Source organism: Syngnathoides biaculeatus, chromosome 5, assembly GCF_019802595.1.
Source record: "Syngnathoides biaculeatus isolate LvHL_M chromosome 5, ASM1980259v1, whole genome shotgun sequence".
NCBI classification, from domain to species: domain Eukaryota; kingdom Metazoa; phylum Chordata; class Actinopteri; order Syngnathiformes; family Syngnathidae; genus Syngnathoides; species Syngnathoides biaculeatus.
In genome coordinates this window covers 1,293,889-1,306,169 of record NC_084644.1, presented here as the reverse complement: position 1 = coordinate 1,306,169, position 12,281 = coordinate 1,293,889, and the positions used below count along the sequence as shown (strand labels likewise).

General features: G+C 42.0%; 2 protein-coding genes across 5 annotated transcripts; both read right to left on the bottom strand.

The window, feature by feature from the left end:
- Window positions 1-2,297: 2,297 nt before the first annotated feature.
- ms4a17a.17 (membrane-spanning 4-domains, subfamily A, member 17A.17) lies at window positions 2,298-6,450 on the bottom strand. 3 transcript variants are annotated; one of them, XM_061819326.1, is made up of 9 exons: window positions 6,158-6,450; window positions 5,831-5,900; window positions 5,584-5,740; window positions 4,575-4,698; window positions 3,709-3,819; window positions 3,567-3,623; window positions 3,198-3,359; window positions 3,002-3,100; window positions 2,298-2,568 (listed from the first exon to the last, which is right to left on the bottom strand). In XM_061819326.1, exons 1-9 carry the CDS (start codon window positions 6,179-6,181, stop codon window positions 2,443-2,445), a joined length of 930 nt encoding a protein of 309 aa, XP_061675310.1. In that variant the 5' UTR covers window positions 6,182-6,450; the 3' UTR covers window positions 2,298-2,442. The 3 variants fall into 3 exon arrangements, with proteins under 3 accessions (XP_061675310.1, XP_061675311.1, XP_061675312.1); XM_061819327.1 differs by lacking the exon at window positions 5,831-5,900 and having other exon boundaries at window positions 6,158-6,449; XM_061819328.1 differs by lacking the exons at window positions 3,567-3,623; window positions 3,709-3,819.
- Window positions 6,451-6,723: 273 nt separating this feature from the next.
- Window positions 6,724-11,875, bottom strand: LOC133500539 (uncharacterized). Of its 2 annotated transcripts, none has more exons than XM_061819329.1 (6): window positions 11,727-11,875; window positions 10,740-11,037; window positions 10,381-10,437; window positions 9,533-9,745; window positions 8,473-8,598; window positions 6,724-7,085 (listed from the first exon to the last, which is right to left on the bottom strand). In XM_061819329.1, the coding sequence occupies exons 2-6, from the start codon at window positions 11,034-11,036 to the stop codon at window positions 7,029-7,031; spliced, it is 750 nt and encodes a 249-aa protein (XP_061675313.1). In that variant the 5' UTR covers window position 11,037; window positions 11,727-11,875; the 3' UTR covers window positions 6,724-7,028. The 2 variants fall into 2 exon arrangements, with proteins under 2 accessions (XP_061675313.1, XP_061675314.1); XM_061819330.1 differs by having other exon boundaries at window positions 11,723-11,851.
- Between the last annotated feature and the right edge of the window lie 406 nt (window positions 11,876-12,281).

Sequence of the window (12,281 nt, the reverse complement as noted above, 5' to 3'; positions counted from 1 at the left end):
AATATGTAGATTTTTTTTATTTCCACTGTGCCGTTCTTCCTAATGAATGGTCCCCATTTCGCTCTTTTTTCTGAGAACGACGCAGCTCCGAAAACAATAAAAAAAAAAAAAAAAAAACCAATGATGCACTTTATGCGACACCAGCACTTGTTCAAAGAGGCGTCTGCTTAGTCACTTTTGTGTCGTGGGTGGCGTTGTTGCGTTTCTCGATTCCTTGCGAAAATCTTTGACATGCGTCTTTGGGGTATGTTTTAAGGTCAAAGTGATGTCAATCCAAGATATCCTCATATACTGCACAAAATATGCTTGTTTCTACTGTATGGAAATAAATCTCATCAACACTCTGCTTGATGTATTTGTTCAAAGCGCAACCACAGAGGAAGAAGAGTTCCTCCATTTTGACCGTCGTGCGTCATGAACGACATTGCGAGCGACATGTCGAAAGGCAACCGGATCGTTTTCGGTCGTAAACTTTCGCCGTGTGTCCAGAATATGCCGAGAAGTAGAATTGACACTGACTTGATCTGCCCGATTGGATCGGACCTTTTTTTTTTTCGCCGATCGGTTTGGGTGTCATAATTTGCCGCTTCGATACATGTTTTTTTTTTTTTTTACGTGGAACTGTAAATATCTGACGGCCAATGGATAGGTTTCCAATTACGCCATCTTGAGTGTCATGGAGGTCAAATAACACAGTTGATCGGTGAAGCGTGAAGTTTTTTTCTACCGTTAATTTATCCGATTGGTCTAAGGGGGGTGGTGACACACAAGATGGCGTAATTGGAAACGTATCCATACAGTTATTAAAGAAAAAAAAACATGGCACAATGGGAGAGACAAGACGACACGTAATCCATGGATCAGACTGCAACACAAATAAAGTCTGTCTATTGCGATCTAATCTTCTATGGATAGGTTTCTAATGATGTCACCACCACCCTTCGACCAATCGGATGAATTAATGATAGAAAAAAAACTTCATGCTTCACCTATCACCTGTGTTCTTTGACCTCCATGACACACAAGATGGCGTAACCGGACACCTAGCAATTCTGGTACCGCTGCATCGTCTTTTTTTTTTTAAACAATCATTTATCTATTTCGCTCAAATGCGAACGAATACACCCGTCACCAAGAAGATGACAACCCGAGAGAATTGCACTTGTTTCATGTTCAACTTTGAACGCGACACTGCTCGCAAGCCATCAGCAAAACGTTACGCAGCCTAGCAAGCTAGTGCTAGCGCTGGTGGTTGTGTGTAAACATGCTGCAATTCTGTCCAACACGTAGTCTGAGCAGAGCAGCAAATTCCAACCTTTTTGGAAGCCAAAGCACATACTTGACATTTGAAAAAAGTCACGGCACACTACCAACAAACAAAAATGTAACAAAAAGTGGTAAAAATGAATTGCTCTATGTCTATGTCGGCTACTCACAGTGGCGAGTTTGGGGACCGAACGTCGAGTTATTGAAGTCACCGAGTTAGCACGTTAGCTGAATGGCAATTCTCCTCAAAATCCACCAAGCCAGGGGTAAAAACAACATAACAATAACATGATAACAATAATAACAACATCTGCTAACCTCTATTTTGCTTTTCTTCTCGCGAAAATTTGCCTCTTGTCTCGTTACTTCCCGGAAGTTGGATTCGGACGGCGCGGGGCCGAATGGCGAGTTGCGATTGGCTCGTAAGCAGTTGTGGGCGGGGATGAATATATGATTGGCCACACAGAGGCCAGGAAACAAAAGCAAGCGAGGACGCACATAAAACCTGGACTGGAGCCTTCTTGAGTGAGGCCTTCTGCACATTAAAAAGTGGAACGGATTGGATTACTGCGCGCTGGTTTCGAAACACGTTTAAATGAAAATAACGTTATGTGTGTGTGTGTGTGTGTGTGTGTGGTGTGTGTGTGTGTGTGTGTGTTGTGTGTGTGTGTGTGTGTGTGTTTCTTTCGGCTTGTCCCTTTCGGGGTCGCCACAGCGTGTCATCTCAGATGAACGCATATATATGTTTGGCACAATTTTTACGCCGGATGCCCTTCCTGACGCAACCCTTCTCAGGGAGTGGAGGCCCCAGTGGTTATATGATTACAAAAATAAAATTATAATTCGATCAATGCAAAGAGCTACCAATTTGATACACACTTATGAAACTACATATTTGCTCAAATTACCTAGAATGATTATTATTTATTTACCGCTATCGACAGACATGGATTATTGTCTCATAACGATTAGGAAACTGATAAACGTCAATATGCAACAGTTTATTTCTGTATTTACGTCATCCACCTCGGGATATATTTTTTACTTCGAATAGAGTAGAATAGAAAAAGAATCTTGCGAGATTATGGTGATAAACTCAGAAAGTCAAATCAGGCAGTGAAAGCACAAAGCAAAGTTTTCTTGCGGTGTAGAATTCTGCATTAGCCGGTTATATATTTAATAGGAAAGATTATTTATTTGTATTCTTTGGTTTGAAGCACAACGGTCCTGGTCCAGGCCCAGGTGCAGGTCCAGGAGGAGGACCTTCTTCCCCGGGTGGAATTCTTCAACCTCCTCATCACGCTGCAGCAGCAAAACAAAGATGGCTGATCTGAATTGAGTTTAGCTTCATTTTCATTTTAGCCATTAACATGCTTCAATCCAAATGCAACACCTCAAAAATCGAACAATTTGATTTGGGATTTGAAAAATATATGGCGGCTATTTTTCTCTTTTAAAGTACAATTTAATCTCATTATACGACAAAAAGTGACTTTAAAAAAAGCAAATCTAATGTTGCATTACAATTACTTTTAGTTTTGATTTTTTTTTTTTTTTTTGCAGATTATGACTTCAATCTTGTACTTTAAAATCTTTCTAAAAATTACTTAAATTTTTTTCCATTAAGATTTTCCACTTTCTATTCATTAGAAATATGGTTGTAATTGTTATTATTGCAGCTGTTTTTAAAAAAAGATTTTGAAATTGTTGTCGTCGCGGCGTCTCGCGCACGCACCTGCGCGGCGCCGGCGACTGCGATGGCGGCGAGGACGCTGACGCAAAGCACCAAAACGGCCAAAACCAGCAGCGTGACGTCCGTCGCTCGCGTGAGCCTCTGAAAAGCGACAAAAACAGCACAGCAGAACTTTCAACTCATTTTCATTCGAATTTTTTTTTTCCCCCTGAAAAGGGAAGGCAAAAGTCGTCCTTACGACGGCGTACGAGGCCGCATCTCGGCACCCGTTGTCGCGCCACCCGCCGCCGTCGGCGCAAAACAAATCCACGGACAGGCCCCCCAGGTCCAAGGCGTACAGAACCACGGCCACGACGGACAGGACGGCGCACAATATGTTCGCCGTCATCGTCAAGCTTTTCTGGCGACCGACAAAAGGAGAAAAGAATTAGTATTTTCAAACACAAACGTCAATTTTCAAAATAGACGTCGTACGTGGACTCCCTCTAGTGGTGTGCCAAAAAAAAAAAGTTCAGTTGGATTTAACTTTGGCCAGAATTACTTTACTATTACTGGTAACCGTTATGTTTGTATCTTTGCTTCATATACTTTTGTTTTTTGGACTTACAAAGCAGCAGGATGGACACAGGCCCGAAAAAACGGACAAAACTCCCGCTGTGACAAACTGCAAAAAAAAAATAAAATAAAATAAATAAAAGAGGAAAATGATGACATTTGTTGATGTTTGCCGCGTTTGCTGCAATCGTTACCGCTGCCCCGATCCAGTAAGCGGCTCCCAGACTGGCGAAATCTCCGGGACGGGTCCGCGTCCTGCCCGCCCCCAAACCCGCGTTGGCCACGCCCACCAGGATCTGAACGGTCTGCAACCGGACCGGCGTGATAGCAACACGGCAATTAGCATGTAGCCCAGAGAGCCGAGCGAGCCCGATCACATCCGCCGATGATGTCAGAGGCTCCAGCCAATGGGAACGCAAACGTTGGAGCGGTTTGCAATGAACATTTGCGTGGAATCGGTTAGTGAGGATAAGCGGCTAAGAAAATGGATGGCTGGATGGATGGATGGGTGGATGGACGAGTAGCATCAAAATTGTGCATTTTGCAACAAATGTCAAACCTAGCAGCATGCTCCAAGATTACAAATTGGATTTTGGGGAAGAAATAAATCGTAACATTACAATCTCAATTATCATTTACAAAAAATAGAAAAACGATGGAACATGTACAAAATTAAAGTCATTTTTAGGAAGGAAAATGAAAATTGAAAGATTAGTTATTTTTTTCTATGAAAAAGAAACATTTAGAAGGTTAAATCAATATTTTTTTCTGAAAAGACATTAAAAAGATGACATTTGCAGTGTGATGAGTTTGCTCATGCATTTCAAAAGTGTAATTTTTTTTCTAAGTAAAAAAACGTAAAAATTGTCATATTAAAGTTGTCTGTCTCAATGTGCCCTGCGATTGGCTGGCAACCAGTTCAGGGTGTGCCCCGGCTCCTGCCCGTTGACAGCTGGGATAGGCTCCTTTGTGAGGATAAGCGGCTAAGAAATTGGATGGATGAATGGATGGATTAAAGTTGTAATATTAAGACAAAAGACAGGAAATTGATTTTTGGTACCCCGGCGATGGCGGCGCCCTTGACGGCCCGGCAAGGCCAGCAGCAGCAACACGACGCACTCCTCTGATTGGGCGCCGCCGCTGCCACGGCGACGGCTGCCTCTCGGGCCCCCGTCGATGGCATCCTGGGGGGGGGGGGGGGGGGGGGGCACATGTGACACACCCACACTTACACAATCAGTGTGTCAAACAAAGGTGAATGGTGCGTGTGGTGTGTGTGTGTGTGTGTGTGGGAGGGTCTTCGCTAAAGTCAAAAAGAAAAAAAAAATGAAAGATAACATCATCTTTGTTCTCTTTCAGCGGGCACTCAAATATTTACACGCTAAAATGTGCCGCAAGTATGCAGAAGTTCAAGGGATTGCCAATGCGAACCCTCACAAATATTTCTTTTTTGGACCCCCCCCCCCTCCCAAAAAAAGCTTTGAAGGACACGTACAATTTGAAAAAAAGTAGCCATATTTTCCAGGGGAAATCCATAATTTTATGAAAAATTTGGAAATCTTGGGGGGGGGGGAATACTTGCTTATGTTTTAGAAAAGTCATCCTATATTTATTGTACGATAAATATTTTATTTCCCAAAAAAATATCATGTTTTTGTAAGGAATAAAAGGAATCAAATTTCCTGTATTAGGAAAATAAAAAGAAAGCTTTTCCAATAATATTACCATCATACTATAACAAACACGGTGTTTATTAAAATAAGCTTATGTTTTTGAGTTTTTTCTCCCGTATTGTGTTTTTAAGAAAAAATATTTTCTGAGAATTTTTTTCCCCCAGAAAGTTAATATTTTTGAATGGAAATTTGTGTGTGTGTGTATATATATATATATATATATAAAAGAACGTACTTGCATTTTGAATTAATATGATGTATGTGTAATGTCAAAAAAGAATCAAGATATTTTTAAGAAGAAAAGCCAAATACTAACAACTTAACCCATTTAAAAAATGTAAAAAAAAAAAAAGTGGAAAATCCCCCCCCCCCCAAAAAAAAAAAAACACTTGTCACCATCCGGACGTCGACGTCCTGGAAATTCTTCCGAGCGACGTCGTCCGCCCTTCACTCGCCTCCCGACGTGAGTTCACGCTTGACATCTTGGTGCCTTCCCATGCAACTTCCGTGCGGTCCAAACGTGAAGTCTTACCGGCCGTCCGGCGGACGTCGTCTGAAAGATGAAATCCACGAAGGCAAAGGTCAAATGTCAACGAGCGGCAGGCGAGCCTCGCAAAGACAAACGGGAGCGGTCGTTTTTCACCGTGAACGTCGGGCCACGCGAAATCCGAAGTCGCGGGAGAATGAACGCTGAGCTGAGAGAAGGCGCCCACCTGCCAAAAGCCAACAACGCTATCGAGTAGAAATATGCCGATTCTTCTAGTATTTGTTCAGCTTCCCGCATGACCGCCCGCCCGCCCGCCCGCCGTCTTTGAAAACAAACATTCCAGGACGCGACAAAAGCACGTTTCTCTTCTCCACTCAGCACTTGCCATTCATTTCCAAGATGAAATAAACATGATTATCGTGCCATTATTTGGAGGCTCTGCTTTACAAATTAGGATGTGGAAGTACTCAATGAAAGGCTTACTCGAACCGGGATCCCTCGCCGCATCCCAGCTGCGGTTTGTCGTAAGCCGCCGTGCGTCCACGCTGGCTTGCTGGCAACGTCCGCTTCCGCCCGCAGAGCCAGCCAGTTGGCTCAGTCGCTGCCGCTAACTAGCGCTCATCAATCATCGGGCGCGACGCGTTGAATGAATGTCGCACAACTTTGTCCGATTCAGATGCGAACGTCCAGGCCGGTGGACTCCGGCGTAGAAGCCGCGATGAGGCGGATCGGGACCGAGCCGCAACTGCCGGAACGATCCCGGAAAAACAAAGCCGTCGGTACGATGGGGTGGGCGGCGTTTTGTTGTTTACGTTATGGTTTGCCATTTTTAATGTGTCTGATTAATGTTGCCTATTTTTGGGATGATGAAGGAAACCGGAGTGCCCACGCAGGCACGGGGAGAACACGCACGTGGGGCCGGGATTTGAACCCCGGTCGTCAGAACTGTGAGGCACATGCGCCAACCAGTTTAAACTGTTTTGCTTCTCATGGTATGAATTATGTTTGAGGGTCACTGCTGACAAAAAGATAGCAGCCAATTGTTGAGATCTCGGAAATGTAATTGTCGACGCGTCTTCATGAGCAGGAGACAAATATACTAAGTAGCAAAAAAAAAAAAAAAAAAAGAAAGAAAATGACATTTTTCATACATCGCCCCAAAAATTTACAAATCAAAAGCAGCTTTCATTTACCAAAAGTCAACACAAACGCTCGGCATCCACAATCGACGGCAAATCAGATGTACTTTGATACATTTCATGTGAATCACAGATGAAAGAGTGTCAAGGTGCACTTGGAGAAGTGGAAGAAGAAGAAGAACAAGGAGGAGGAGAAGAAGAAGAAGGAGGCGCGTTCAGGCCACGACTTCCTCCAGGAGCGGCTCGCATTCTCCGTCTGCTTTGGGACGGCCCTAAAAAAGGAAAGAGAAAGAAAACAAAAATGTATTTTATAAAGGAAATGCTCCGATGGAAGCTTTGCACGTTTGATACTTGTCTTACTTTTATTGTGGAATTCATTTTTCATTGAAAGAATCAAAAGATGACCTTGGAAATTTTTCTTCAAAAAGAAATGAAGCCCTCGTTTAAAATATGACTTTGTTAAGACATGGCTCTAATTATTCTATCCCTTCAAAAAAAAATTACAATTTATACTTTCTTTATCATTCATTTCTTCATTTATTTTACCATTTGTATTCATTTCAATTTGTATGTAATTACATTTTCATTATTGCACCTATTTATTTCAATTCATTTCTTGTATTTTTTTTTGCAGCCTTAAATGTCATCATAAAAAAAGCCTCTCCGCAAAGAAGCATCCAGATATAAACCGAAAAGAAAGTGTAACATTTGTCACTAGTATGACTTTTTGGCCGAAATTAATTGACGTATTATTTAATTTTTGAAAAACATAACCAAACAGTAGAAACAATCCATCGCTTTTGAACTCAGTTTGTATTTGAGATGGAGTTCATGCTGCATATTTCAACATGAAATAAAAAAAATAAAAAAAATTGATTCATATTTTTTTAAATCTAAAAAAAACATTTAAAATAAAATATTTGAGATATTTACTCGTTTTTAGCTCAAAAAGATAAAACCTCTGCTTGAAAAATATTACTTAATTTTGTATATTTTCATCATACAGCATTCCAAATTTGTACCAAAAAGAAAAAAAAACTTTTGTCAGAGAGATTTAAAAAAAACCTTTTTAAAAAATATTAATTTTTTTGTGAAGAGGAATACATTTTTGGGGCAAAAGGCATCTTCATTCTCATCATTTACAACTCCCCTCGCCCCAGATACATAATTTTTTTTTTTAATTACTTACAAATTCATCAAAGCACCCTTTTTTATTCTTGAAAAAAAAACTGTGAATTTTTCTATGGAAGTAAATAAGTGCCACCAAGATTTGAATTTCAAATGTAAAGTGACCACATTTTCAACAGTTGCTGCAATTTGCCGTCTGAAATTCAACTGGCTACAATTCATCCATCCATGAATTTTCTTTGCCGCTTATCCTCACGAGGGTCTCGGGGAGCGCCGGAGCCTGTCCCAGCTGTCAACGGGCAGGAAGCAGGGTACACCCTGAACTGGTTGTCAGCCAATCGCACTCACAATCACACCTCGGGGCAATTTAGACTGTCCAATTAATGTTGCATGTTTTTGGGACGCGGGAGGAAAGCGGAGTGCCCACCCGGAGAAAAGCCACGCAGTCACGGGGGGGGAACACGCAAACTCCATACAGGCGGGGCCGGTTTCCAACGGCAAACGGCTCTCGACGGCGATACGACACGATACCTGCTGGCGGTGGTCGCCGTCGTCGCAGTTCAACAATTTGATGGCGAGCGCGCAGGAGCTGACGACCAGGGCGAGTTCCAGGACGGAGAGCGCGATGGCGACGCCGTTGATGCCTCTCAGCAGCATCTACGGACGGCGGCAAAACACTTTGAGGACTTTTTGTCCGCAAACAAACAAATAAACAAACAAAATCCTCCCAAGTGACGCCTTTTTGAATTACTGCAGTCATATTTTATTTTCATGACATCTTTTTTTCCTGCCAAAATACATAATTTTTATTTGAAAAACCATTTGTCCTCCCGATATTACTATTACCGAAACAATAGATATTGCTCTTTTTGAAAAAGTACTACTTTAGCATGCTAGAATTTGATTTTTATTTGGATTTGACTTATTTTGAAAAAAGAAAAAAATGTTATCATGACTTTTTATTTCAATACTTTTTTTTTTTCTCTTAAAATGAATTTTATTCTGGAAATATTACATTTTTCTCTCACCCCCCAAAATCAAGAGAAATAAAACTTATAAATACTATTTTTATTACCCGACAGATATGATACAAGTCATTTAAAATGAGGACTTTTTATTTCATAAATTGGACTTCAAACTTGCAAGATTTTTTAAAATATAATTTTTATAGTAATTTTTTCCCCATCATACAAATGACTTTTTCTCTTTGATTTTTTTTTTCAAGATTAAAACTTTATACTCATATATTTAAACCCCTCCATTTTTCTTTTTTTTCTAAGAAAAATAGCTAAGAAATATGACATTATATAAAAACAATCCAGTTTTTGTTTTGGAATTTTACATTTTAAGTTTTTGAATTGGTTGTTACAAAAAAAAAAAAAAAAAAACAATTTTGAAAGTAAGATTTGATTTCTCCAAAAGCTACAACATTTAGATTTTGGAGGTGTAACTTTTTATCTTGCAAGAGTAAATTTTTTTGTTGTTCACCCCACCACCCAAAAAAAAAAAAATTCTAGCTTTATCCTTTTTTTTTTTCTTAAATATGAGCATCCGCTGCAGCGCGTGGGGGGAGGGGGGGGGGGTCACTCACAAGCGTCAGGGCTTGCCCCTCCAAGCAGCGCTCCAAATACTTTTCCGCGTGGGGACTCGGAGTGGTGGTGGCGCGCCTTCTGGACCCGTAACCGTAGTCGTATTCTCGGCACCCCGGCCACAGGTGTATGTTGGCCGCGTTCTTGGCGTAAAGGACGATGGCGGCGATCGCGAAGGCGATTCCCAAGAAGTTCAAGATGGCGTTGACCAAGACTGCGAGACAAAAACCAGACACAGGGACGGAAGGAAACGGGCTTTGTCTTTGATAATTGCGCCCGCCGCGCTCGACCGACATCCGTCGGTCTCGCTCCTTTCTCTGATCTTTTTCTGATCCTGAGCTTGGTTTCCACGGTAATGGATTTTCTTTTGGCTGCAGAAGCATCGCTAAAAGATTTCGTTCTTTGCGGCCATCGTGTCTAAAAAGGAGGGCGAAAAGTCCAAAGATACCCCCGGCGCGCAAAAACGGACAAGCGTTAGCCAGACAAAATGGCGGACGGAGAGCCGGCGTTGTAAAGTCGAAACGTTGTATGTCGAGACCGTCTTGACCCGAGGACTTCCTGTATGTGTATGTATGTATGTATGTATTTCTTCGGGCTTGTGTCGTTAGGGGTCGCCACAGCGCGTCATATCAGATGAACGCGCATATTTGTTCGCCACAGTTTTGTTTTTTGTTTTTTTTTTCCCAACGCCGGACGCCCTGATCTTCATTCTTCTCCTTTCCACTGCGTGCCGCAATCTTTCTAATTGTTCCTCCGCCATTTCGCAATATCATATCTGCGAACGTCGCGGTCCGAGGGGGGTTCCAGTCCAACCTCGTCTGGCAGCGGCACGGAGAAGAGTCGAACTCACCAGACACGGACTCGGGAACCTCTCGGACAAGATGCAGACGACGCCGAAGAGGATGAACTGCGGACAACAAACACAACAAAGGGAGGTCAACATTGAAGGGGAAATTTTGCACTTTTTCATCACAAATATTTCCACGGTGCCATATTTATTTATTTTTTATTTGTATTCATCTCATGAAGGCTTTTTTAAAAAAAAAAAATTAACTACAACTTGAAGATGTAGATGAAGAAAATACAATTTGGCTACAAATAATGACTTGTTTCTTGTAAGAAAAACATAATAAAAACATTTTTGAACTCAAAGAATTTATTTTGTAAATTGGAAACTTTGTCAACTTCCGCCCCGCTTCTTTGTCTCACCAGTGCTCCCGACCAGTGAGGAAAGGCGGTCGAATCCATTTCCCAGCTGGAGGCGGGCCCGCTGCACATGAGGATGACGCCCAGGCCCACGTTGAGCAAGCCCACCATGATGTGCAGCGCCCCCAGAACAGACTGAGAGGTCCCCGCGGCGCCCCGCAGGTGCCGGGAAACCGAGCAGCACGCGGGGCTGTAGCACAGGGCCCCCAAGATTTGGCACAGGGGGGGCCAGCGACTTTTGGGGTTGGAGCTCAGCGTCAGCATCGTCACCCCGCCCTCCTTAGTCATGCTCACCGACATCCTGTCTTTGTGTAAAACAACGAATGGGAGGCTTTTATTTGCAGGGATAAGCTTCTTCTTCTTCTTTTCCTTTCGGCTTGTCCCGTTAGGGGCCGCCACAGCGTGTCATCTTTTTCCATGTTTACAGAGAAGATATGCCCCATCCAACATGGCATACGCGCTGACGTGTTGCAGCGCCGTCTTCAGTCTACGGTGTGTCACACGCGAAACCAAAACAAACAAAAACCAAAAACACACTGAGTTTGTTAGCAGGAGACTTTTGGTAAAACGAGTAGTTCGATATGGTGAAATGTATAACAAAAATTGTGTCTTTTTCGGTGAAAAGGCGACGTTATTTTTCTCTTTCGGCGGCGGAAGTCGCGCTGGGTGTGACTTTAAGAGCAGATTACACATTGCTGCCGCCAATGGTCATAAAGGGTACTGCATTTACAACGCGTAGCTTTAGCGTGCCTTTAACACGCAGAAGCTTCAAAAATAGTCTTGCAGGAGTCTCCAGACGTCAGTAACACGCGAAACTGCCAATTATGACATGAATATATCATCCGACGTGTAGTTTGTGAGCCAGGAAGACGCCGCGCCGTTGTTTTGCTTTCCCAAACAACCGCACGTCACGAAATGCGTGACGTCAACGCGGAAAACCTTTTGCCTTTCATTTTTATTGAGAAACGCAACATAATATTGATTACTTGCCTTTGTGTGGAGAGTTAAAAAAAAAAAAAAGAAAAAAAGAAGCCCGAACAAGTCCCGGATGACGTCTGAGGACGACTTTTGAGCTGTTCCCGGAAACCCTCCTCCAAATGTTTAACCCTTTCACCGGGCCCGCCTCTGAACGCAAGAACGCAGAACTTCTCCAACTTTTACGGCTGCAAATACCACAAAAAATAACCCAAAATAAATAAATAAATAAATAAATAAAATAATAATAGATAGATAGATAGATAGATAGATAGATAGATAGATAGATAGATAGATAGATAGATAGATAGATAGATAGATAGATAGATAGATAGATAGATAGATAGATAGATAGATAGATAGATGTACTCTCTGAAATACAACTATTGAAAATATTGATCACTTTACATTTTCAATTCAAATCCTGATAGCGCTTATTTACTTCCACAGAAAAAGCCACAATGTTATGCTTTTAATGAAATCGTAAGGAACTAAATACAAAAAGTTATGTATTTGGGGTTTTGGGAGTTGTAAATGATGAGAACGAAGATGCATTTTGCCCCAATCTAA